Source organism: Chiloscyllium plagiosum, unplaced genomic scaffold (genome assembly GCF_037043375.1).
Source record: "Chiloscyllium plagiosum isolate Xiang-an unplaced genomic scaffold, Cpla_swu_hap1 HiC_scaffold_19, whole genome shotgun sequence".
In the NCBI taxonomy this organism is placed as follows: domain Eukaryota; kingdom Metazoa; phylum Chordata; class Chondrichthyes; order Orectolobiformes; family Hemiscylliidae; genus Chiloscyllium; species Chiloscyllium plagiosum.
In genome coordinates, this window is record NW_028270157.1 from 61376092 (window position 1) to 61403636 (window position 27545).

General features: G+C 41.2%; 1 protein-coding gene across 9 annotated transcripts in view; it reads left to right on the top strand.

The window, feature by feature from the left end:
• Positions 1–27545, top strand: part of prickle1b (prickle homolog 1b) — a 148923-nt gene that overhangs the window by 95579 nt on the left and 25799 nt on the right. For 2 of the 9 annotated variants that reach the window (XM_087997443.1, XM_043709076.2), the window contains one exon: positions 21990–22167. In XM_087997443.1, the coding sequence (XP_087853569.1) occupies positions 22036–22167 (132 nt within the window). In that variant the 5' untranslated portion in view covers positions 21990–22035. Of the gene's footprint in view, positions 1–7581; positions 7806–7852; positions 9342–21989; positions 22168–27545 lie in introns of those variants that run through there. The other 7 variants (XM_087997442.1, XM_043709075.2, XM_043709074.2 and 4 more) reach the window with 7 other exon arrangements.

Consider the following 27545-nt stretch of genomic DNA (forward strand, 5'->3'; position numbering starts at 1 on the left):
AAGGAGGCCATCTGTGTTGTACGTATTTTGAACTGGTCCTCCTGGGAGCAGATGCGGCGGAGACGAAGGAATTGGGAGAATGGGATGGCGTTTTTACAGGGGGCAGGATGGGAGGAGGTGTAGTCCAGGTAGCTGTGGGAGTCGGTTGGTTTGTAGTAGATGTCCGTGTTGATTCGGTCGCCTGAGATAGAAACAGAAAGGTCTAGGAAGGGGAGGGAGGAGTCCGAGACTGTCCAGGTGAATTTGAGGTCGGGGTGGAAGGTGTTAGTGTAGTGGATGAACTGTTCAACCTCCTCGTGGGAGCACGAGGTAGCGCCGATACAGTCATCAATGTAGCGAAGAAAAAGATGGGGGGTGGGGCCAGTGTAGTTGCGGAAGATGGATTGTTCCACATACCCTACGAAGAGGCAGGCATAGCTGGGGCCCATGCGGGTGCCCATGGCTACTCGTTTTGTTTGGAGAAACAAACCATTTTGTTTGGAGAAGCAGACCATTTTGCCCATTGAGCCCATGCTGACCCTTCGAACAGCATCCCACCCTATAACCCTGTATTTCCCATGGCTAATCCTCCTAACCCCCGCATCCCTGGACACTATGGATATTTTAATATGTCCAATCCACCTAACCTGCACATCTTTGGACTGTGGGAGGAAAGTTGAAGGGGGAGAATCTGAATTCAGGCATCTGAAGGCATTGCTGTCAATGTTGCAACAGAGGGATTATGGTGGATCCACCCTCATTAATTGAACATGAATTACAACATCAGTTCTCAAGATAATCAAGGTGACAAGGACTTGAAAATGAGGTGAACTTCGATTTTCTGGAGGAGTGTCTATCACTTTCAGCATTGGAACAGAAACCAAGTCTTTGCGCTGTGAGATTCTGGATCAGATTTCAGTGAATTGAATGCAGTCTGTTAGTATTTGCACCTTGTCTTGAGCCTTCACACAAACTGATCAAGTTTGGTATGTAGGCTGTGGTTTCCTTCCAGACTGAGATTGAGTTGGAGTCCATCCTGTCTGTAACTGAACAACTCGAACCAGTGTAGTTCACAGCCAGCTCTTGCTGCATATTTCTGGGTTACAAGCCAAACATTCCTGAATAAGGGATGAATTGTGAAGATGCTTGTGAATAAAAACGTGGCTATGTAGAAGCTGATGTAATTTTCACGTAGGTGTTTCATTTCAAAGAAAATGATTTTTAAGTATGGCTACTGGAATTTGTAATGCCCCATTTCGCCTGTGTTTACATGCAGGATTTTTTTCCAATTACAAGTTAGAAATTCCAAGCAACAATATCTCTTTGAACTGGCACCAAGAGGTGGGAGTTTTGCCCTGAATTAAAACGATCACAAAACAGCTCTGCAATTTTATGTTAAACCTACAAGAAATTAGAGTTTCCAACTGTGGGGAGAGTGGGGCTTATTATTTAGGTTTACCCTGCATTTTTTTTCATCTTATTGGTACATATTTTGTGTCAGGTCATCTCATCCGCCCAGTCTAAGTGGTTATTTGGCAGCAGCATAATTACAGTTTTGATTTCTACATGTGTATAATTTACATTCTTCCGTAGGAAACTAAACTTGCCAAAAAAACAAAGCCAACCTGTTGACATAATTTCATAATGATGGAGCTTGACTTGTAAATTATTTCAATTTTTGAAATAATTTTCAGTCATACTTAAGAATCCAAAGTTCTCTCCATCTCTCAGGAAATCAGATCAATCCAAAAATACCAACATCCTGAAGATTCCACAAGCCAATCACATTGACTGAGAATGCCAGCGGACTATTCCATCTTAAGGGGGTTTCCCAGCAGAGCCCAATTTTGAATCCACCCAAAGTTTAGACACGAGTGCACTTCAAGTGAGGTCACTGCAGAGTGATGGAAAAAAGGAACCACAGTGATTTCTCCACACAACCTGAGATGCAGCTGTCTCACCCGTTCATGCATTTGTCACCCGGTGATCTGAATCCCTAGCATTATACAGAGTTTTACAAATTTCCTAAAATCCTCTTTTTTTTAAGAGAAGGAATTTTAAATTAAAGTCTCTCATGGAATATGGGCATCACTGGCCAGGCCAACATTTATTGCCCATCCCTAATTGCCCAGAGGGCAGTTAAGAGTCAACCACATTGCTGTGGGTCTGGAGTCACATGTAGTCCAGAATAGGTAAGGATGGCAGTTTCCTTCCCTAAAGGGTAATAGTGAACCAGATGGATCTTTCCTGACACTCGATGATGCTTTCATAGCCAACATTAGACTCTTAATTCCAGAATTTTATTGAATTCAAATTCCACCATCTGCTGTGGCAGGATTCAAACCCGGGTCCCCAGGACTTTATTCTGGGTCTGTAGATTAATGGCAACAATACCACTAGACCATTGCCTACTTATACAGAATACTAAATTAAACTGTTCACAATCTATATCAATGATTTGGCTGTGGGGACCAATTGTAATATTTCCAAATTTGTTGATGTGGGATAAGAACATACAGTGTAAGGAGGGAGGCAATGAGGTTTTAACTTGGGCAAGTTACCTGAATGAGCAGGAATATGGCAGATAGAATTTAATGTGAATAAGTGTTAAATAATTCACTTCAGTGGAAAAACAGACAGGCAGATTACTACTTGAATGAAGTGTGGCTCTCCAAAAGGATCTGGGTGGTGTTGCTCGTGGGTCACTAAAAGTTAGCATGAAGATAAAACAAACAGGTATAAAGTATTTTGGCATTAATTTCAAGCATATTTGAGTACAGCGTAAAGATGTCTTGCTGCAATTATATAGAGCCTCAATGATACCTCACCTGGAGTATTGCATACAATTTTAGTTTCCTTATCAAAAGAAGGATATACTTAACATAAAGGGAGTGCAAAGAAGATTCATCATGGATTGCCTTCAAGGGTGAGATTATAAAATACAGACTTAGTTTTCTCTATTTTAGAAAAATGAGAGATAATCAAATTGAAACTTTGAAAATTCTTACAAGGCATGACAGGGTGAGATGGCCAGTTACACTAGAGCCAGAAGACATAATCCCAGGATAAGGGCAGGCCAAGTAAGGCTTAAATGAAAAGGAATTTCTGCACTGAGGATGGTAAATCTTTGGAATTCTCCACTCCAGAAGCTCCATCACTGACCTGGTTCAGGACAGAAAGTATTACATTCTGGTGACTTAATGACATTAAGGGAAAGGGAAATAATGCATGAAAATGGCAGCCATGACGTAGAATAATGTGACAGGCTTGATGGGCTGAATAGCCTATGCCTATTCTTATGTTTGGATCAGAAGGACCAGATCGCGGAGTGTTTGTTCTGAGCCAGTTAATCATCTGGGGATCAACAAATAGCCGCCAGAGATACGCATCTTTTGAGATAAGTTCAAATTAAAATGTTAACATTAAAATAAAATAACCAGCTCTGATGTTGGAGCACTTATGGTAAGAAGTAGTAATTATAATGTTTATCTGGAGTAAATAAACCTATTGTTGATGGTCAGTTTTGCTGTGTCAGTGTTTTTAAAATAGTCTTCAATTAGGTTGCAATACAGTTAGATAATTGATATAATGATATTAAGTCCAAAGCAACTAAACCCTGTATCTGGTTCTTTAGTTGTTTTTATCCAGGTATGAAGTGTATAGTATCCATGCTTCCTTATTTTTGCAGCAAGGTTTGTAACCTAGCTTTCTAAAATAAGGAATTTAGATTTAGTGGAGCATGCTGTGGGGTACTGTAAAAGTTGAGCATTAAAGCAGCTGAACTCTACGCCTCTGGGTTCTAGAAAGTGTCGCATAGTATAACTGGGACACAAGAACATGCTTTCTACTCCAGTAGCCAAAAGCATCGCCTACTTAAAGTAGCTTTGCAATGCAAACAGAGTGCAAGGTACAAACTGGCATCAATTATATAAATGGGCTTTTGTGCACAGCTGCCTGAGCTGGATAAATGCTTTGTGTGCGATCTTTAATTACTGCCGAATGCCAGAGGAGTCCACTTGTGTCAAAAAATATGGCTAATGAAAGACCCAATGTCTTTTTTTTCCTTCACCCATCTTCTGTTTCCTATCTGGTCTTCACACTTGTTGTCTGGACGAGTGGTCCATTACCCTCTTTTTACATTCCATCTCCCACTGCATGGGAAGGCACCTTCACACAATATGGATGATCAGAACACTAACATTTAGGAAATAGCTCTCGTGGTGGCTTTTACACATCAGGGAGAATTAAGATGGGGGTTTGGAATTAACGTGCTGTCATTTCTTAACAATAGTACCCCAGAGAGGACCTTAACAAAGAAATCTGCCACCTGAGGTCAGCTACACTTACACAAATTCCCGCCTCAGGCGACTGACTGTGTGAAGTTTGCACATTCTCTCCGTGTCTGCATGGGTTTCCTCCGGGTGCTCAGGTTTCCTCCCACAGTCCAAAAATGTGCAGGTTAGGTGAATTGGCCATGCTAAATTGCCCGTAGTGTTAGGTGCAGGGGTAAATGTAGGGGAATGGGTCTGGGTGGGTGCACTTCGGCGGGTCGGTGTGGACTTGTTGGGCCGAAGGGCCTGTTTCCCCACTGTAAGTAATCTAATCTAATCTGAAATTCATGTGAAGTAATTTGCTCTATCTCTAGCCTGCTTGATTGTTATGTTTGCATGAGTGCAGATTGAGATTTTGTTGACCCACTGCTTCTTCACCAGTCAGACAGCCTTATTAGTATTCTGTTTGAGAGACTGGGCCAGAATCAAGAGGTCTTCAGGTGTTTAATAGGTTATTGTCGGGTCTTCTCTATGATTAATGGCCTCCAGCATCAAGAGGCAATCCAAAGCTGCCAGTTCCTCATCTTGCCAGTGCAGCAGGAGCAATGACTGCTAGTGGCACTGCACCCCCTTGAGACCCAGGACTGCAGTGGGACTCCAGGTTCCTGTAAAAACCAAACTTGTTTAGCTGGATGGAGTTAAAGGGTGAAGGAGACTCCTGATCCCCGCAGTAGCGTTGAGTGTCAGACAGCTCATTTCATGAGAAAAACAGACATCCCACCACTGTTGCTCAAGAATCTCGTGTCAGTCTCTTTTGCCCTCCTACTTAATCTGGGACATTTCTGATGAAGGGCTTACATTTGAAATGGCGACTCTTCTGTTCCTCGGATGCCTGACCAGCTGTGCTTTTCCAGCACCGCACTTCTTGACAGAGGCCTTCCAGCCACCAGGAGACAGTTGGAAGGTCTCTGTCACAGTTTGCTGTTTGCTAATCCCACCAACAAACACAGGCCCAGTTCCCTCCATAGTGTGCTGCGTAAATTTGAGCTCACATAGCACAATAGAGTTAATTCAAATTCCATATCCCCAGTCAACCTGATCGTGGATGATCTGTATCCAATGTTCTCCAATTACCTGTCTTTGCTTAATATCTCTTGATGTGGGGAGGTGATGGCATAGTGATAAAGTCACTGGACCAGTAATCTGATAAAACCCTAACCTAATGGTGATTACTGTTGAAAATCAGTAATGCCCTTTTAGGGAAGAGAATCTGTCATCCTTACCTGGTCTGGTCTATAAGTGACTTCAGACACACAGCAAAGTGATTGGCACTTCCTTGCCCTCTGGGCAATTAATCCTGATCTTTCCAGCAAAGCTCACATCCAATGAATGAATATTTATATTACAAAAGTTTGTCCACCTCAGTTTTGAAAGCTCCAAATGACCCAGGACATTCAGCATCCACAAGGTTTTGGAAGATAAAATTCCAGACTTCAAATGCCCCTTTGATTCTTTTTTTTACAAAGAAGACACTGATGTTGCTGCTGAATGGCTTGACTCTAATTTCAGAGGCTTGGTCTGGATTGCGCTCATCACATAGAGTTATAGAAACAGACTCTTCGGTCCAACCCATCCATGCCGACCAGATATCCCAACCCAATCTAGTCCCACCTGCCAAAACAGAGCCCATATCCCTCCAAACCCTTCCTATTCATATACACATCCAAATGCCTCTTAAATGTTGCAATTGTACCAGCCTCCACCACTTCCTCTGGCAGCTCATTCCATACATGTACCACCCTCTGTGTGAAAAAGTTGCCCCGTAGGTCTGTTTTACATCTTTCCCCTCTCACCCTAAACCTATGCCCTCTAGTTCTGGACTCCCCCACCCCAGGGAAAATACTTTGTCTATTTATCCTATCCATGCTCCTCATAATTTTGTAAACCTCTACGAGGTCACCCCTCAGCCTCCGACGCTCCAGGGAAAACAGCCCCAGCCTGTTCAGCCTCTCCCTATAGCTCAAATCCTCCAACCCTGGCAACATCCTTGTAAATCTTTTCTGAACCCTTTCAAGTTTCACAACATCTTTCCGATAGGAAGGAGACCAGAATTGCACGCAATATTCCAACAGTGGCCTAACCAATCTCCTGTACAGCCGCAACATGACCTCCCAACTGCTTACACCCTAACAAATCATTGTCACCATCGTGATTATATTACCTCTCAATCTTCTACATCTGAGGCAATGTAAACCACAACCTATACAACCTACTCTTGATATTTAACCCTTTAGGCTCTGGTATCAACCTGGCGAAACTGTGCTATCCCAATTGTCTTGCTTTCCATCTTGTAAAAGTGCCTGGATTTACTAGTACGATAGTTGAGTTGTAACCTCTCGCTAGTCCCCATGTGAGCAAAAGAGTGGTTTATTCTTTACTAATCTCACCGTCAAACACAGATCCTGAGTTTGAAGTCAGATGTTTGGCACTGAGCTGCTAACAACAGACCCTTGCCAACAGACCACTTGGTTGCACCTAATACATGCTTATGCTTCGAATAGTGTGGTCACCAGCAAAATACATCATTCTCCAAGGTCAGCTGCACTTGTGTTTAAAAGAAAAGATCAAATGCTGTTGACCTGAGCAAAGCATAACATCATACTTTGTTGGGTGCAATGACTCACCTGTATTTTTTAAAAAAAATGTTTAACAACTGGGAATCCTTGATTTTTCCATGTACAATAGGAGTACTGGCATTCGATATATGAGCTAGAGTAGTGGTGGTCTCATGTTGCAGCATTGCTGGATCTGTATCACAAAAAGTGATGCCTCCTGGAGCCTACAATGAATGTGCAGCACCCTTTCTATTAAAATCACACAAGTGCTTTTATAAAGAGGGAATTCCTGCCTGGGGCAGTCCCATTGCATTACAAGAAAGAAATCATAATGATTTGTACTTTAAACCCCTAATGAAAGGCTTGGTTTCCATTATATTGTACAATTGAATTGGTATCCACATAATATATTAGCTATTAACACCTCTGATTACCCATACAGTACACTTCGACCTTGTAGTCAACATTTTACATACAAGTACAACATTAGCTCTCTACACTTCGGGAGATGCCGAGGGAGATAGAGAGAACGCCTGTTTAGGAAACTAGTTGTAAGAATTCATATGTTAATGACCTCCTCAGCATCTGTGGAGACATGTTAAATTATTCTGGCACAATGCTACAGACTTGCTGACATCACTTAATTGTGAAGTAAGATGATTACAGAGGGTCCTGGATAGACATTCATTCAGTCTTTGTGTGTGTGTGTGTGTCGGGAAAAGCTGTCAGTAACAGAAGGAAGTTTACTTTAGTTTCTGCAGTCTTTGTCTCTGTAGTATCTCATAAACGGTTTGTGGGTCTTAACAGCCAGCCTCCAGGAGTAGATAAGGATAAGAGGCGCATTATTTAAGGAATGAGGTAATTCGCACCAGGCCTGGAGTCTGGGTCGTTATTCTGAGAAACCCTTTGAAGCCAGCGAAAGAATTTGGCTTTTACTGTGGTATGTGCCTGACTGCTTTTCTAGTATTTGTGGTCACTGACTCAGTGCTGTGTCACAGAAGTGTTTGCGATTTAAGCGTGATGATCACACGGTTAAAATCAGGGATTATGTGTATTAATGCTGATGAACCGATTCAATTTTATATTTTTTTGTGTAATATACAAATCTCCAGTAAAGTTACAATTTGGAGCTTTTATTTTACAAAAGGACCCTTTTCAGTGTAAAAGGCGCACCAGGTAGACTGAGTTAGCTTTATCTTCCAGACTGAATGGACGGCAGGTTAAAGGAATTAATCAAAAGGCTCTGTGTGGCGATTTCTTCCGTTGTTAATGAGAGAAATATGAATTCTCTGCTTCAGGCGGCACAATAACTCTTTTTCCAAATGCTTTGCGATATGTTTTGTAATCGTCCCCGGTTGGATGTGGGTTAGAAGGGTCTCTCTCTCTCTCTCTCTCCATGTTTATGTGGCTCATAGGGAGTGGCGCAAAGTTCACTGTGTTGGAGCTCAGAGGAAGTTGATAATGCTGGTATCCATCTGGGTTTGGTGGGTTTCCTTTCTCTCCCAGTCTGTTCTCCCGACGCCTTCGTACAAGGCGCTGGCAGCCGCGTTGTTGGGGAATGTTTTCAGTAGTTGGCGTGTCGGCGGGCAAGTTGATCATAGAGCGAGCGAGCGAAGCTCAGCCTGAGAGTGAAGGCTCAGTAAACCCCAGGACTCAACAGGAAGAAAGTGGTGGTCTTTCAGCTGTTAGTAGTTAGTCACAGAAGGAATGCTGCGCTGCCTTTTGAAGGTAAAGTTTGTGAAGGGGTCCCTTCTTTTGGTAGCACCACAGTAAACACGTGGCACTTTTTGTAAGTTTCCGCGCTGTAAGAATTTAACTGTCAAAAGTGCCCTAATTCTGAAATAATGCTCCTGACCAAGAATGATTTGGTGTGTTTTAGGACATTGCCGTTGTCAGTCCGTGGAAGAATTTCCCCTGCTTCTCCTCTGAGTCCCTTGTAGCGTGTGTGCAGTTCTCCGCTTGATTGCATGTGGACGATGACAGATTGCCAGACAGTGCACATTAATGCAAGAGGAGTGTTAGACCCAGCCAATACTTGCTTTTCGCTCCCTGACCAGATTATTTTTGCACATTTTCTTCTCGACTCAAAGGACGGTCGGCTGCCTTCTGAGACTCGCGTTTGAGCTGAAGTCGCTTGTGACTGGGTGAGTTGGTGCACGTTACTGTCAGCCTCAGTTAGGTTTCACAGATTCGGACGACTTGCCAGGTGGTCTGATGTAAGGCTAGACTGCTCTGTGAAGTATTGGCAAAGACTTGGCCTTGAAATTACAAAATAAAGGGAGTTCAGCGGGGGTAGGGTGAGGCACCACCCCTTAAGTGCACTCCCAGGGTTTCTACTGGAGGAGAACGGAAAATCCAGCGCATTTGTGAGCTGTCAGTCAGAAGTTTGGAACAGACCAGCACTCAGGAACTTTTTGCTCCCGTTGGAGCTGCCATTAAATAACTGATTCAACACGCAACGGTGCAATACTGTCAGGTATTGAAAATTTAAGGACTTTCTTAAGCTAATGATATGGGGCAAGTGCAGGAAATTGGGGATGAGCGCGCCTTTAGTGGCAGTTATGTCGATGAGAGACAGTATGGACCGGATGTATGAATCTGTGAATTTATAACGCTTTCACTCATTTTTGTGTCAGCTTAACCTGTCTTTTTTTTGGAAAAAAAAGTACAATAGGGCCTCAAAAGTGATGTTAACATAGTCAACAGCGGTGTTTTTGATTACTGGAAATAATGTTTGTAGATTTGTGCATAGTGAACATCCAATATTCTAGATTAAATTTCCATCTCTAATTATTTCTCCATTTCACATTCCAAATTTACCTTTAATACATTTAAGGACAGAAAAATAGTTGCTTCCACACCGCCCCAGTTATGTGAGCAGAAAACTGGTTTTTGCCTCAAGTAAATTGTTTTAATATTTACCAGCCTTTTATTTCCTGGCCAGTATTGGTTCCCCTTCTTTGTTTTCAGTCTCCTCTCCTGGAAGCACCAAACCTTGCTGGCTTGCGATTTCGCAAATGTTGGGCCATCCTCCTGAATCATATGCAGCCAGAGTCATTAGTCATGTGTGAGCCTTGAAGGCAACTATTTGACTGTCAGAGGCATCGCTGCTGAGATAGATGGTATCCTCATCTGGTGACCAACCATAAGTCCTGACAACCAAGACTGGTCACCAGCAAATAACCCCTTGCCCATCCTAGTTGCACAACATGAGACAGCTGACTCAGTCCTCAGTCTATCAGGTTAGACATGCCTGAATTTGTACTGGTGTTAAACTAATCCCTAAGATATATAATTTTTACAGGAGCACGCCTTTTAAAAACAATTAACAAAATAAATGCATTACTGTTCACACGGCACATGGGTTTACCAGTATTTCTGATATTGCTTTCTCAAGATTAAATCTTCCAAATAAAATGGTAAGTAAGTGGTGTGGATAGAGTCTGCTACATTTGTAGAAGGAATATACACAATGATCTAAGTTGCATTAGATTTAGAGCTTACCAAGAACCCATTAATTAATCTGTCACTGGGTCTATTAAAAGTCAGTCACTTGACAAGATTCATTTTAAATGTGTGTTCAGTGAACCAAGACAAGTATCTAGCTATCTGATTACACTTTAGAAATCCATACTAACACTAACCAAATTAACGCTAGACTTTTTTTTCCTATTGTCATGTCAATGTGCAATAACATATATACTATGTGTAATTTACTGTATAGTTTCTAGATGTTTTATTAAACCTTCAAAATAGCTAAAGGTTTTAGCTCTCGCTGTTATGAAGTGATATGTTGCCAAGGGTTTGCTCACACCATGATAAAGCCCAGGGTTGTTAAATATCACACCATCCTCTTGGCTTCTCAAATGACTATCAAGTGTCCCTACTGAAACCTGTTTGAAACTCAGTTTGTGAAGTACAACAATGGAGCATGTTGTTTAGGAGCCAACAGGTGAGAGAGTGTAACTTGAGTCTGTGTGTGTATTGGAACAAGGTTTTCTGCACATATCACCTTATAGTCTGGAAAGGTAAAGGACTCTAAATAGTGTACAAACTGTACAATACATTTGGAATTTTTGTTTTATGGGCCGATTCAAATATAACTCTGAACACAAATATTTTTATGTTGACTCATAGGTAACCAGAAGAAAACACATGCTAATTTTTGTAACTGTTGGAAAGCCAACAAAAACATTACAAATGCAAAGTCCATTTGGATTTATAAAGGATATATTGGAATAACAGCTAATTAACTTTCCACATCAGTGAGATTTCTCCTCCTTACTTTCGAATGGCCATAGATAATGACAAGCATTTTTTTTTCAAATCTGTGGTGTAAGAGGATGAAGAAAAAGATTGCATAGAAATAGAAAATGCTGGAAACACTCAGCAGTCCAACTGTGGAGATATCCTCTTAGAGAGTTATGTTCTGGCTGCAACAGGTACTGGAAGTGGCTGCTGAAGGGTTTCAGAAACAAGAGGTGGGAGCAGCAGAATCTGACAGTATGCTTTGAGGTTTTCCAGTACAGTAGCCTTGGTACAGGAATTGGGCTTGAGGAAGGTGATTCTCTTCCCTTGGGGACTGAAAGTGCTCCAGACATACGTAAATACAGTAGGAGCAGTTGTACATCGCATTCAACACCAGTTGTCTTGCTCAGACGAGCTGAAACACAGTGCCACAAAAAGTTCAATTACCCCAAGGAGTCAAAGTTGGTGAATGGATCTCGGCATGACACATCCTTAGAAATGAACCACTAGCCTCAAAGACTCGTGAATTCACCTCACATAGCTACCACCAGTCTGCCGAGGATAACTCGCTCCCAATATTTACAGCCTCACTTAAGGTCAGAAGAAGTCAGAACAGTAGGAAATTCACCACTTGAGCCTGCTGTGCCATTCAGTAGGATCATGGCTGATTCGACATTCCTCATGACCAGTTTCTGCCCTTTCCCGGTAACCTTGATTCCTGCAGTGATCTATCACTGTCTGCCTGAAATAGGCCGAAGGACTCTGCCCCCACAGCTCTCTGTGGTGAGATGTTCCAAAGGCCCTTTGCCCTCGCACTTGCATCTTGCAGTTTGCACACAGTGCCAGCTATTCAACTATAACAAACTCATCTCCTTGCAATCAATGGCATACAGTGAAATTACATTGAGTATAATCCAAAACTGTAGTTATGTCAGGAGTTGTCAGTTATTCCCATCAGGAGAATAGGAATAACCAATGGACGGGTGCCCATCATAATCCTTTCTTCGAATGGCGATGGCTAGCATGAGGGGGCATAACTTTAAATTGAGTGGTGATACATATCAGAGGCAGTTTCTTTACTCAAATAGTAGTAGAGGCGTGGAACACACTTCCTGCAATAGTAGTAGACTCGCCAACTTTAAGGGTATTTAAATAGTCATTGGATAGGCATGTGGATGAGAATGGAATAGTGTAGGTTAGATGGCCTTCAGATTGGTTTCACAGGTTGGCGCAACATCGAGGGTCAAAGGGCCTGAACTGCGCTATAATGTTCTATAATCGAAGGTCTGGATTGGTAACTCCAGATGCTTGTTATGCAACTACATCAACCAGTCGAAGCAAAGTTAGACCATGCAACAATGCAAAATTTATAGTCAAGCCATCACAGGACATTGAGCTTGCTCTGTGAAACCCTGCTAGCAGGGGTACAACTATGCAAAAGTTAGACCTTCACTGAGTGATGCAGGAACAACAAGCGGAAAATCGTGATCCAAAAGAAAAAGTGGACATCGTAAAGCAGAGGGAGACTCTACCATTCGGTTTGTCAACAATTCTGAAGCACAGTTTCTCAAGCAGGCATTCTCTCCAGCAAGTAAGCAGATGAGAGCTGCTGACTATTCCAACATCAAAGAGTATCTGCTAATGTGGTTTAAATTTAGTTAGAGACAAAAGAACTGCAAATGCTGGAATCCAAAGTAGACAAGCAGGAGCCTGGAAGAGCACAGAAAGCCAGGCAGCATCAGGAGGTGGAGAAGTCAATGTTTTGGGTATAACCCTTCATCAGGAATGGAGGTGGTGGTGTTGGGGGGGGGATGGTAGGGGGAAGCTGCAAATAAAGAGGCGGAGAGAGGGTTTTGGGTGGGGAGAGAGGTGGAGTGGTGAGGTAATGATGCAGGTACACAGGTGGTGGGTACAATCTGATTGGTCAATGGGAGGAATGAATCCACTTGATAGCTGAAAGGAAGGGTCAGTCAAAGGAATGGAAGGAAGGAGGCGGGGCTGCAAAGGAATGCGGGAATTGTTGAGAAGGGTATTTGAAATTGGAGAACTCAATGTAGATTACAAGCAGAAGTTAAGGCATTGTTCCTCCAATTAGCGATCTAAGTCAATGTGCCCCCACCCCCCCATCCCACTAACCTTTAATTCTCCTGACCACAGGCATATACAACCCTAAACAATTCAAAATTTTTTCGTATGTCAGTCCTGCTAACCCACAAATCAGTCTGGTAAACCTTTGCTCAGATACAGAGATTAAAACTGCAAACAGTAGTCTAGGCATGGTCTCATCCTGGCCATGTATAATTGCAGCAAGAGATGCACATTGCCTTTTTGACCACTTGCTGCATCTGCACTCTTTTCTTCCATGTCTGCTGTATGAGACCACCCAGGTTTCATTGCACCATCCCTTCTCTCAATTCCTAGCAATACAGATACTAACTCACTTTCCTATTTTTGCTCCCAAAGTCGATAACCTCATGTTTATCCACATTATACATGTACTTGATTTGGCCACTTACTCAGCTTGTTCAAATCACACTAAACCATCTCTGCATCCTCCTCACAGCTCACCCTCCCACCCAGCTTTGTGTCATATGCAGATTTGGAGATATTACATTTAGGTCCCTTATTTAAATCATTAATATGTATTGTGAATAGCTGGGATCCTAGTTTGGATCCTTGTCTGAATCCCTTCTGTATTAGTCACTGCCTGCCATTGAGAAAAAGATCCATTTATATTCCTATAACCCAGAAAAAGACGATTCACATTTTAAAAGTGCCCTCTAGTTCTAAACTGACCCACAAGGGAAAACATTCTTACCACATCCATCTTGTCCAGAGATTGTCAGTGAGATTGAGAATATTATACACATCAATTAAGTCATCCCTACTCCTTCTAAACTCCAGTGAAAACATGCCACTGTTTTAACCTATCCTCTTAAGATAACCCATTCATTCCAGATATCAATTGAATAAACTACTTTTGGATTACTTCCTATACATTTATTAGATTAGATTACATTACATTACAGTGTGGAAACAGGCCCTTCGGCCTAACAAGTCCACACCGACCCGCCGAAGCGCAACCCACCCATACCCCTACATTTACCCCTTACCTAATACTACGGGTAATTTAGCATGGCCAATTCACCTGACCTGCACATCTTTGGACTGTGGGAGAAAACCGGAGCGCCCGGAGGAAACCCACGCAGACACGGGGAGAACGTGCAAACTCCACACAGTCAGTCGCCTGAGGTGGGAATTGAACTCGGGTCTCTGGCACTGTGAGGCAGCAGTGCTAACCACTGTGCCACTGTGCCGCCCTATATTCTTTCCTAAATAAGGAGGCCAGAAGAGTGCAATGTGGTCTCACCAATGCCCTGTATAATTGAAGAATAACACCTCATGTTCAATTCCTCTTATAATAATGGATAGCATCCCATTGGATTTCTGATTATGGGCTGTAGCTACTTGTAAATTTTTATGGCTCCTGCGCCAGAGTACTTGATCCCTCCATGCTTTGAAATTCTGCATTTATTCTCTGTTTAAGTAATATTCTGTTTCTTCTCCTTACCTGAATGATCATCTTTACATTTCCCCACACTATACTCCATCTGTCAGATTTTGTTTGCCCATTCACTCTACTGATATCATTTTCAATATAATTTCACATAATTTCCTATCAATATTCCATAGTTATCATTCAGCAGTATCACACTTACTTTTGGAAGTATTGCACAACTAAAACATCTTTTTTAAATAAGCAGCTAAATGCTACAAACTGTGAAAAATACAAAAAAACAGAAATGAGACAAAGCTGAAGTATATGTGCCTCAATACCACCAGACAGAAGCAACTCCCAGCTTCAGTGTTCGTCAGCTATGTTAATTCTGAGAACCTTACTTCTGCTTATCTTCACTTCTCAAGGTTTACTAAAATCCACGACAGCTTCCCTCAAAAGGTTTAGTGAGTGAACCCATTGCTACATTGAAAGGGAACAGTCCCAAACACCTCTGAAACTGATTTGTGCTGAGTTCTAAGTGTACTCCATCAAGAGCCGGAGTCAGGGTGCAACGGTTGGCCAGTATTTGAGTTCCTGATCGCTATACTCCTGGAAAGCGTATCAGGTGATAATGGAATTGCACCCAAGCATAGTGCATCCATGGCCAAATAACTTGTTGGTATTCCATCAGACACATATTTGATTTTCCAGACGCCTAAGACATTCAGACACTTGGGTTTAGTCCATGGATAACTGTATCCATGGCTTAGCAAGCCTTTCTGGGTAGAGAGAATATTTAGGGTATTAAAGATGTTCTCTGTTCAAACTAAAATTTTATTCTGTTATTTCTTTTTTTTAGGAAAATTTTTTTTGGATATATGTTTGAAAGTAATGGCATATTTTATGAATTTGCACTTATTGAAAATAGTTTCCAAAATCACTTTAATAAACTTTGACATGATTAAAACATTAGACTTGGTTTAACCTACAAGCATTTTCACACTCAACACTGAATTCAGTGTGATGGTAACATGAGACCTCTTGGCAAGCATCCTGTATTTGGAGGAGTTTTTTTTGGTGTCAGCTGATTCATTCTGTTGAGTTAAACACTGTAAATAGTGTCCTCCTTGGCTCTGACTGGACTCCCCAGTGAGGTCTGAGAAGCCAAATAGGCTAATTTTGTGAAGTGAACATGTTTGACAAATATGAACCTTTTGAGGGGTTGGGGTGAGTGGGGGAGGAGGATGTACTTAACAGCACACAAACACATTCTGAGCATGTTTGATGGTGTAACGAGCTGTTTGTTTCAGTTCCGGAGTGCCATTGTTGGTCAGTGTTTGACCATTATTCCCTGACCATATTAAACACCGCATTTCAGACAGCTATTTCAGTCACCTGTTCAATCCTCCCTGCAGTGCATTGTGGCAGACACATCTGATGTGCATCTTGTATTCCCCAAAGTCATGTTAACGAGAAGTTTTACAAAGGGGAAGTTGTTAAACAATTTGCCTCCATTCAGAACCAGAGATAAACGGCAGGGGTTGGACAAGAAAGAATACTTGTGTGTCAGCGGCTGACCTCTTGTTGCAATTTAGTGCTGACCATAGGGTTTGTAACACAGTTCAGCTGCAATTTCACAATTTACTGGATGACAGGACACTGGACAACTTTCATAAATGAAAATCTTTTTAGATTAACACTTCTATTTAGCTATAGATGGGCCAGCTGAGATCCAGCTAACGATCAAACAGGAAATGCAGATTCTTTGGTAACTTTTTTAGTTCTATTTTCTAGTCAAGCAAATTAATATAAAACTACATAGGAACTGATTAACTCACAAATTCTTGAGGTTTCTTTTATTATATACTCCAGAATTCCTGAACCGCTGAATGTAAGGCATAAATTGTCACAAGAAAATGTTTTGGATAACTTTTTGTGCATATTGTATTCCAAACTAAATGGGCAATTCCTAGCCATTTAACTTTTTTAATTTCAAAAATATACTATATTCATAGGAAGAACGTTTTGGTGCGTATACAGTTGGTGAAGCCGTTAAGATGTATACTTTTTTTTACTTTCCGAGAACAAATTGAGTCATTGATATTCACAATTCTCTATGTTTATTGTCAACCTCTTGGCATTTAGCTGAGGTATCAGTGGAGCCCAATTACTGAATGGACCTCCGTTATTCTTTGGCAGAAGGACCTTACACGATGGTCTTTCCTCACTGTGCCTCGTCAGCAGTTGCCCCAAGCTTCAGTACATCCCTCAGCACATAGTCCTGGACCTTGGAATGTGCCAGTTTGTAACACTCAATCAGGGTCAACTCCTTCAACCGGAAGACCAGCGAGTTTCAGGCAGACCAAAGAGCGTCTTTCACCGAGTTGATGGTCCTTAATATGATCTTGCAGCAATGGAAATGATAAAGCTAGGATTTATGTTGTATTCCTCATTCATTGATCCTATTTAGCACGGTGAAGTCTTTGTTCATTGCAAGTGACAGCATTTCAAAAAGTCTCCTGGCCAAGACCTTCAACAACTAAACCAGATTGTTACTGTCGGGACTTTGCCACGTGCAAGTTAGCCTCTGCATTTCCTAAACTACAAAAAGAACTGCTCTTGAAAAGTACTTAATTGGCTATAAAGTGTTTTGTGACATTTTTGAGATTGTGAGTGATGCTATATAAATGTCATGCCTTTCCTTTATATCGAATCTCTTTACCAGTCTGCCATCATTTAAAATATTTCGAGAGCTGGTCTGTTACATTTAGCTGAACAGGAAGGCTCTGTACTCACAAGGGGAAGGACTATGTTAGTTATTGATAACTGGTCAAGTAAAAGCTCTGTAAAGCAATTAGATGTGGAAAGTTTTTAGTTAAACTAAGCAAATAGCTGTTGAACACAGCTGACACTCCAAATGTTGATCGTTTGTAACTTACAAAAAATTGAACTTTTTGTTTTTCACTGATAAACTACCTCACTTTACTCAAAACAAACAAGGACTCTGTTCTGTTGGATGTCATTTTCTCAGCTGTTTCTGTTACCACTTATGTGCCAGCCACTGACTGATAGAAATTGTTTTATTTATGGATTAGCTGGGTCAAGACCCACAATGTTGAAGAAAGGATATCGCAGTGCAAAGATTTTTTTTGGGTAATGTCATTAAGAAGACCTGCCACACAATGAGAGTTTTATTTCTGTCTTTTCTATTCTTGAAAAAATGTGTGTAGAATTATGGCTTAAATATTTATGATTGAAATTTGGAAGACCATTTTAATATCTTCCCTTCTATTGACTTTTACCCTTGTTACAAGAAATGTCCTCTTGTACTCTCTCGACTGAAAGCATACATACTGGCAATGAATGAAGTTTGTATCGGCTTCATTGTTGTTCATTGTTCTTCAATGAGAAATGTTCACCAGCAGCTTTCAAAATCTAAGAAACAACACTGCCCAATACTGTCTCTCATCTGGCGTCCACATCTGACCACTCCCTGTAGAGAGTTGATGGATACCAACAAGCAGAGAGAACACTCAGCTTATTTTCTTCTCTGTAACCCAGAGTAGAGAGGTCAATAACCTTGCTGAGATCAACACATACACTCTCTTCATCTATAGGTGGTTTAGCTGATCACTAGATAAACCCCTGAGCAGTCGGCCACCTTTCAAAGTATTTCCTGCATGAAAAGCTGTTGAAGCTGAGTTGACACTAAGCAAAAAATGACTACTCCGTTGGAATCTGTGAAATATACAAAATAGGTTCAGGGCATTGAGAGGATGGCATTTTGTTTGTAATTTGTCAGGGGGCAATAGATTTTAGGTTTATGACTGCCCCTCATGCCACAATGTTATTTATGACATAGTTAGTCATGTTAAAAGCTGAACCTAATGCTATATTAGTGATGTCATTAGCACCCACTATGTCCACCAGAAAGAGGCAATCGGCTTGTGAAACTGATTTGACAGCAATAATGTCATCTCTGAGCTGAGCCCTGAATAACAAAGCACTATCCCACCAGTGGTATTTAAGGGGATCTTCAACTATTAAGAGGTTAGCTGCGGATTGACTTCTACTTCCTGTAGGTCCCGTACAAGCTTTCGCTGCTTCACGTAGCTAGAATCTGCTGGTGCTGAAGGACTTTCTGCTTGCTTCAAGATTTCTCCATATAATAATTGTTTCCCCATGAATTTCATTATGATTTCAGAAATGAACAGAGGTTTCAGAGTAGGACAAGCTTCTGGAGGAAGGGGAGGACACATAAGTGGAGAAGACCATTCAAAAGAGATTATATTGGCTCAGTGTGGCCAAGGAGCAATGTGTGAAATATCCATGTTGAAATGAGAGCATCTTTTGAAATTAGCTGTTTGCTGCAACCTTAGTACAGGGCAAGGATATTATTGTCTGTGGTTATGAAGGTGATGATGGTCTTGAACTTGTATGGATCAGAACTCTTTTGTTGCAGTTGGATATATTTACAGTATCTCACAGTTTGCTATCAATGCAATGAGGGCTAATCACATTTTATACTATACTGTCAGGGATAAGCAACTAGAGAAAGCACACAGTTTCACGAGCATTACAGTCTGCTCCATTGTGCAGGCAGACTGACTGTGCAAACACCTCCTTGCCAACTCAACCCTCCAGCAAAACCAAAAGAGGGTTCCATGTCTTCAAATTCCAGCTGTTGTAGGAACACCAGACACTGAATCATCTGAGCCAATGTCTGATATCCTTAAGGCATCTGATGATGCCTTAATTCTGAGTTAGTTTGCTGCCAAGGTTACTCCTGATGAAGGGCTTTTGCCCAAAATGTCGATTTTCCTGCTCTTCGGATGCTGCCTGACCTGCTGTGCTTTTCCTGCACCACTGTGATCTAAACTCTGGTTTCCAGCATCTGCAGTCCTCACCTTTGCCTACCTTTGGCAGGATCCACAAATCTACCTTTCTCCACATGTACCACCCTGCCAGGCCTGCTAAGTATATCAAGGATTTTCTATTTTTATTTGAGAAAGGTTGAAGAGGTTTTTTTTTCTGTGTAGCATCATAGGAAAAAAAACAGGGGTTTTGTTTGCATCAGAGTATGTTATAATTGACAACCTTAAAAGTTGTAAATTGAAATTGGGTGAGGCATCTTTCATTTTGATAAGTGCAGCAACATATCTGTCGCTCACCCTGAACAGACTCCGATTTAACCTGCTGGCTGAGACATAGAGAGCATTGGAACAGCCCTCGATCATTCCCACACAGATAAATATTCATTCATTTTGCGTACTTTGGGAAATTGGAAATGAATTTATAGGAGCACGTGAACATATTTTTGCTTAGCATTTAAAACCAGGAGCTGAGAAGCGATTTGCTTCACAGCATGAACCGTGAGAATTACAATCTCAAACATTCTAAGGAAAATGTTTGTTCCGCTGAGTGAATCTAAATCTGCTGATATGTCACAAGGTTACAACCACAATCATCATGTGATAACTGACTTTATTCATTAATCTCTAGCCTAACCTTTTGCACCAGGTCTGGTGCTGAAGGTAACAATCAGCTGATAAACAAATAATCCCACCTAATCTCATAAAAGTTCCCATATTAAAAATATTCTCCATGATCTTGCAGTTAAGTGAGCAAGCAAATTCATCTTAGATATATTATTAACCATGAGGGCTTGATGCAAGATGTGTTTGATTAGGCTGGTGGGCATTTTTGAGAGAAAATCGTAGTGCTGCAACAAACACAACCATCATTTAATGAAGAAAGGACAGCTATCCTGAGAAATTAGCTGCTTGTACCTTCTCATTACAATTGCTGACAAACACTGATATGTAATAACTTAGTTTCTGTACTTCCATCACTACTGAAATAGAACATGGAACATTACTGCACTGTACAGGCCCTTCGGCTCTTGAAGTTGCACCAACCTGTGAAATCAATCTAACTTATACTATTCCATTCTCGTCCATATGCCTATCCAATGACCATTTAAATGCCGTAAATTTGGTGAGTCTACCACTGTTGAAGGCAGGGCGTTCCACGCCCTTACTACTCTCTGAGTAAAGAAACTACCTCTGACATCTGCCCTATATCTATCACCTCTCAATTTTAAGCTATGTCCCCTTGTGCTAGTCATCGCCATCCGAGGAAAAAGGCTCTCACTGTCCACCCTATCAAACCCTCTGATTATCTGATATGTCTCAATTAAATCCCCTCTCAACCACCTCTCTAATGAAAACACCCTACAGTCCCTCAGCCTTTCCTCATAAGACCTTCCCTCCATACTAGGCAACATCCTGGTAGATCTCCTCTGAACCCTTTCCAAAGCTTCCACATCCTTCCTATAACACTAGGAGTAGACAAGACAAGCACCTCTTGATGGTAAATTTGTGAACCATTCTGACGTTTCTTGTTGGAATTTTCATACCTTACCTGCAACATTACTGCCTTATTTAAATGACTAAAATGGTAAGACAATATGAATTGTTTGATTTGCTGAGTAAAGCATGTTTGGCAATTACTTTGGCAAGTACCTGTATCTGAAGGGCAACTTAGTTTAGGTTTGGGAACTCTGAATTTGGCTTTAACAAAATGAAACACAGTAAATGTTTGTTTTTGCTTCAGCACCCTTTTAGGACAAGTCAAAAGGGTTTATCTGGACTGAATTGTAACAAATACAGCATCATCTCAAATTCTGCTGGATGCTGGTTAGGAAGTAGTTAAAAACGTTCCATAAAATTTTAGTTAGTAAGTTAACGTGTTTGTATAAGATATCTCTGTTTGCTATTTTAACAGCCATTAAACCTTTTTAAACCTCATAAATTCAGCTTTCATTACAGTATTGCACAGCATCTGTCATATCACTAGACACTGAAGGCTTGATATAGGTTTCTGATTAATTTATGCTCCACTAATCTTGGTTTGCTGATGACAACAACTTGTATTTTATATACATCCCTTAATATTACAAAAAACCCAAGGATAATCACAGAGGAAGAATGGGATAGATGTTTAGCCATTGCGAGACAAAGAAGAGCTGGACAAACTTGGTCTAAGAGATAGGAGTAAAACCAAAGCAAAAATATTGCAATGCGAGTTCCACAATGTGACTGACTACTTCCCTAAGGTAGTCTAATAGATATTCAACACTTAGTGCTCTATGAATCACCACCACAAGCATGGTGTTCACTTTTAATCTAATTTCTAATATTTGGATTTACTAGTGTTAAACTCCAGAGTAAATGCATGTATTTATTATCACATATAAATCATGATATATTCAATTAGTGCTTTATTTGCCAACAGTTGAATCATTTCTGTTTGCATCCAATTCTGTGTATTTTTCTGATTGAACCTACAACTTGCATACACTTTATCTCTTCTCAGATTCGTTGTATGCTGAATCACAGCTGATCTCACACTTAGTGGCATCATGGCTTTAGAAATGGAGCAAAAAGCAAGCAAACTGCCTTTTGGATTTCAGCGCAGTTCAACATCGGATGATGATTCTGGTTGCGTTTTGGAAGAGTATGCTTGGGTTCCACCTGGCCTAAAGCCAGAACAGGTAGGCCATGATCTTTCTCACAAACATAATTTCTGGAAGGACTATTTTGATGACATGACTGGGTGAGGCGGTAAGAGAGCTTCTGGACAAATCCAATCTAAAAAACAAAAGACCTCTTTCCCCACCCTCCATACAAACCATCCTCCCTTCAATATTTTATCTTTAATTGCCTTCAGCTAAGTGATGTCCTTTCAGGGCACCAATACTGGCCAAACCCGAGAGCGTATGCATCCCCACCTACCATTGTTATTCTATTTTGTCTGATGGGAGAGAGCTCAATATCAACTTATTTATTTTCCCAACATAAGGCCATGTCAATGATCGATCTTCTATTCAATGGCTTAAATAAGGAACAGGCAAAAGGTTCAATGAAAGGAGAGCTATGAATACAAATAGAAAGTATCAACACTGTAACACAAAAGATAACCAAGCCACGGTCAACAACTTATTTGTTTTAAATCTTTTTTAAAGATCTGAAGTGTGAAAAGAGCTGTAATTATCATCAACATTTCATTATTCTGCATTTTTAATGCCTGACAATTTGCCATAATTAAGAACAATAGTTGGGTTCTCTCTTGGAAAGTGTCTTCTAACATTTAGCTTGATACATTTCTGTAAAAGGCCCAAGAAAATAATCTTTCAAAATAATAGCTTTGATTGCACTTTTAAAGCACTATCATGCTCTGTCCACTGTTTAAATGGGAAAGAATGGCGATTGTTTTATTCCATATAAGGGTGGCACGGTGGTTAGCACTGCTGCCTCACAGCACCAGGGACCCGAGTTCAATTCAGCCTTGGGTCAGAGTCTGTGTGGGGTTTGCATATCCTCCCGTGTCTGTGTGGGTTTCCTCCCACAGACCAAAGATGTGCAGGCTAGGTGGGTTAGTCTAGGAAATGCAGGGTTATAAGGATAGGGTGGGTCTGGGTGGGATGCTGTTTGGAGGTTCGGTGTGGACTTGGGATTTTTCATCACTGCTGTTTCACAATGGCTGGGCTAAAAGTATGATGTTGGAAAATACACCTTTACAACCTATTGAATAAACAAGAGGATAGTATTTGTACCCAGTGAGATACTCATCATTTCTTCTCCTGGAAACTGGCACTTCAAAAACAAATCCCATTGGTTTTCCCTTAAGCTCTATGGAACAAATGACTTCTGTTAAAAGTAATGCTCAAGTAGATGCCTTGTGAAAAGACTGGGTGTTGTGGCACACTGAACAGCACCACGTGCATTTAACCTTTTCTGAAGGTAATTTATTGTCCAATAATCGAGCGTGAACTTTGAAGAATGAGGCACTGTTGAATTTGTGATGCCTTCTACAGGTGCAGCTGGTTTGATGGTTTTCTGCTTTTGAAAATGCATGATTGTTTTACATTGTTTTACAAACTGACAGGTTCCGAACCACACATGTTGGCGTACCCCATCTTAAAAAGTACACAATGAGCCTTTCAGACGTTTACCTTGTCGTTTAATTAAACAAAGTCACACTGTACAATTGACATTTAATAAGCTGCTTGGAGGGGAGAAAAAAATGTGTTACTGTCAAGGAAATGTGATCTTATAAAGACCTAAACACACAAGTGAGATTGATGTACTCCTGGCAGCAGAAGGGTTCACTTAGTTTAACTAAGCTTCTTTAAGAAATCTTAACCAAACACACGAGCAGTGATAACAACTCTTTGCAGAACAGAACAGCACCTAAAGATTGGGCACGTGTGTCAAAGATTTTTATTTGGTAGGTCAACAATGAAGTTAGCTGCTTTTCAGCAGGTTTGTTAGTTTTTGAAGTGTTTTGTGATTAGTTGATTTCCATTGGCAAGCTCAAAACTGTTGCCACGAAATGTCAACAATGATATTGTCAGAGGTTATCTGAGTTTCACTATCACGTTTCAATCACCTATTGAAGGTTTCAGCATGGATTTTATGGTTACTTTTCAGTTAGCTGTGTTGCAAGAAGACTTTATCTAATTCGCAAACTGCAAACAGTACTGTTTAAGGAGGAGAGTGACATTTCTCCCCCACTCTCAGGCAGATCAAAGAGCTTGCGTAAGGTTTTCAAAATCTAAATGTTAGCAATTGAGTACGCTAGGTGTAAACACCAAATTACCTGCCTCATTTTATTTGGGTAATCTGGCAGGGTTCAGTTAATTTACTGGTGCTCAAAAGAGCAGAGTTGAGTTTGCTATCATGAATCATAGAATCCTGACATTGTGGAATCAGGCCATTTGGCCCATCGAGTCCTCAACGACCCTCCGAACAGCACCCCACCCAGACCTAACCCCCTCTATCCTATCCCAGTAAACTCGCATTCCCATGGCTAATCTACTTCGCCTGCACATTTTTGGACAGTGGGAGGAAACCCACACAGACACAGGGAGAATATGCAAATTGCACACAGTTGCCTAAGGCTGGAATCAAACCTGGGTTCCAGGTATTGTGAGGCAGCAAAGTGGACTATCCTCAAGCAGCAAGAGAAAGTGCGGGAGGCTGTGTCAGCCTTTCCAAAGGCTGCAGAGAAACTGGAGGAGCACATTTCTCGAACGAGTACTAGGCCTCATTGGGTTTGTGTCAGCATCCATGGCAAGATTAGTCCCCTGCATGGAACATCAGGCGAGGTGGCAGCTGAATGCATATCTGCCTTCTGTGATGATCTGCATGCTCAGATTGGTAACTTATGCAGGTTGAAATAGCCTCATATTGGTCAGTCAGCATCACACTGAAGTATACACCCTGTACTTCCCTGCATTCCAACTCTTGGTAAACAGGGAAATGCAAAAATGCCATGTAAAGGAAACTGTAGGTAGGGTCAAGGAAGTCTGGCCTCTGTTCAAAGCATTACCATCCTTGCCTTTGTACTCCTCTCAGATCCCACAATGATTCTATCCCTGTACAGGATCGACCATTCCCTCCCTTTCTCTGATGATGTCTGAGCAGGGAACTGATGGGGTTGCCTCTAGCTTTCCTAAAGCCACAGGGTTGCACCACATAGGAATAAGAAGAAAAGAAAAATAATCTGTTGTTGCAAAAAGATGCTTAGCATTACGTTACACTGTCACATTTACTCGCAATATGTATGAGTCAAAGCTTTGTGAAAAATGGGAAGATGAGAGTGAACGATGAATGGGTTCACTCATCGAATGTGTGGGTTTCAGATAAATGGCTCTTTGGCTGGGAGGAGGGTCACACACACAGATACACATGAGTTCAGAAAATCTCAGGGTTTGAGAGGAATTTGAAATGGGAGGGAGGGTGTCCAGTTATAGTCATCCATGTAGCTGCCAAGTGACATAGAAAGGATTAGGAAAGACATTCTCCTTGGGATGCATGGCTACAAACCAGAATGACAAAGGATTACTACTTGATCTATGAAAAAAATTGCGACAGGGTAATTAAGAAAGGGGAGTTGTATGTGTGGCTGAAAGATTGATGTGGGTGGGTTTCAATTCATGGGGATTTGACATGTGCACTTGGAAAAGTGAGAGCTGCACCATTGAGATGGTCTTCACCTAAACTCTGCTGGGACCATGTTCTTGTGAGTTGTACAAGTAGAACTCGAGGTAGCATGGAATCTGCTATAAATAGTACTGGTAGTCTGGTTGGTAATTCAAGACATGAGGGTGGATGTGGTAAATTAAGCGGAAAGTATAAGGCAGTGGATTGTAGTGTCAAGACAGGTAAAAACCAGGGTTGCAGATGCTGGAAACCAGAGTCTAGATTATAGTGGTGCTGGAAAAGCACAGTAGGTCAGGCAGCAGCTAATGATAATAAGACCATAGCAGGAAGTGACAGGATATTCAGAAGTAAGTGTGTGCTAGTCAGTGAGAACAGAGTTTGCAAAAATAGTGAATCAGAATGTACATGACATTCATAACAAAATTGATGAATTGTCGGCACAAATAGAAATAAATGTGTATGATTTCACAGCCACTACAGAGGCATGACTATGAGGTGACAAAGACTGGAAACTGAAGATTAATGGTTATTTGATATTTTTGAAATGTGGTGGATTTGTTAAGGATGACATTAGTGAAATAGTGAGTGATAACATTGGTTTCAAAGATCGAGATATGGAGTCATTCTGGGTAGTGTGATGAAGATGCAATATGAATTTAATAAATTTAACAATGAAACAAATAATTTACAATATTATTGACTAGAAATATATATTTTAGGCATTTTGGAAAGAGCAGGAAGGGCCTTTTATTTACAAGGAACATAAACTACTACATTCGCGATGCAGAGTTTATGATATTTCCAGAGAGGTCACATGACTCAGTACACAGTTGTAATAAAGCTATTGGATTTGAACACACTAGGTGGAATTTCCTTTGTCTTGAGCAGAGTGGGTAAATGTGAGAAATTTGGAATAATATTGCATAAATGGAATTCTCAATGTTAAGAAAATAAATGTCAGATTTCCCCATATGGTTTCAATAGTCTGAAGGGAATCTTGCTAATAGGTGGTAAGGACCTTCTTTCCATGTATTTGCATCTTGCTCTTAGCTTAAACTTGCCTTATTTGTTTTTGGTTCACTATTCTCCCAGACACTGGCGACAAATGAGATGGTGCCAATTTCTAATTTGAAAGTCTTGAGTGGTTACCTGGCAGATCAGGCTCACCCAGTTGTTTCTCCAGGCCTCTTGTGTTCACCTTCATTCACCAATGTCTCTTGGTATGCTCTACGGCAGCAACCAGCTCCACCCTTTCTTGTTGTGCAAGCAAATCCACTGCTAGCAACTGTTTGGATGCTTTACAACATCTGCTGCTCCCACATTCATGAAAGACAAAACTTTTACGGACTTAGGGAAAGAACCCTGTCAGAATGAATGCTACTAACATCATATGGCACGAAGGAAAGTTAGGTTCTGGAGGTTGACTCCCAACTGTGTATTCACGAGCTGTGTACACTGTGCTGCTATGGCCGTTATCTGTTTGAGAGTTATCCCGTAACACATCCTTTTGACCATCCTATCAGTGTTCAGCCTTCAATGTCTACCAATTCATATACATTGCTCAATGGGCATGTAAAGCTTACGTGGACTTTACTTCCAACATCCAAAGTGACAGAATGTGCACTGAAAACTTTCTTTTCTCTCATCAGAACAATGCCTTATGAGGCGGAGTATTGGATAGTGGTTGAGTATTGGATATGATGCACCCATAAATGAGTACAGGGCCCCTTGTAAGACACACTCCAGAGAAATATGCACTCCTAAACGGTGTCACACGCACAAGTTGACCATAAGGAGGCAAGGCCTTTACAGTAACTTTAGACTCCATGATCCCCTCACTAAAGTGCTAAGTTCTGCCTACACTCAAGAGCCTGAGTGTTGAAGGATTTTGGAAATCTGCTTGCTTTTCAGAATGCTTCTCAGA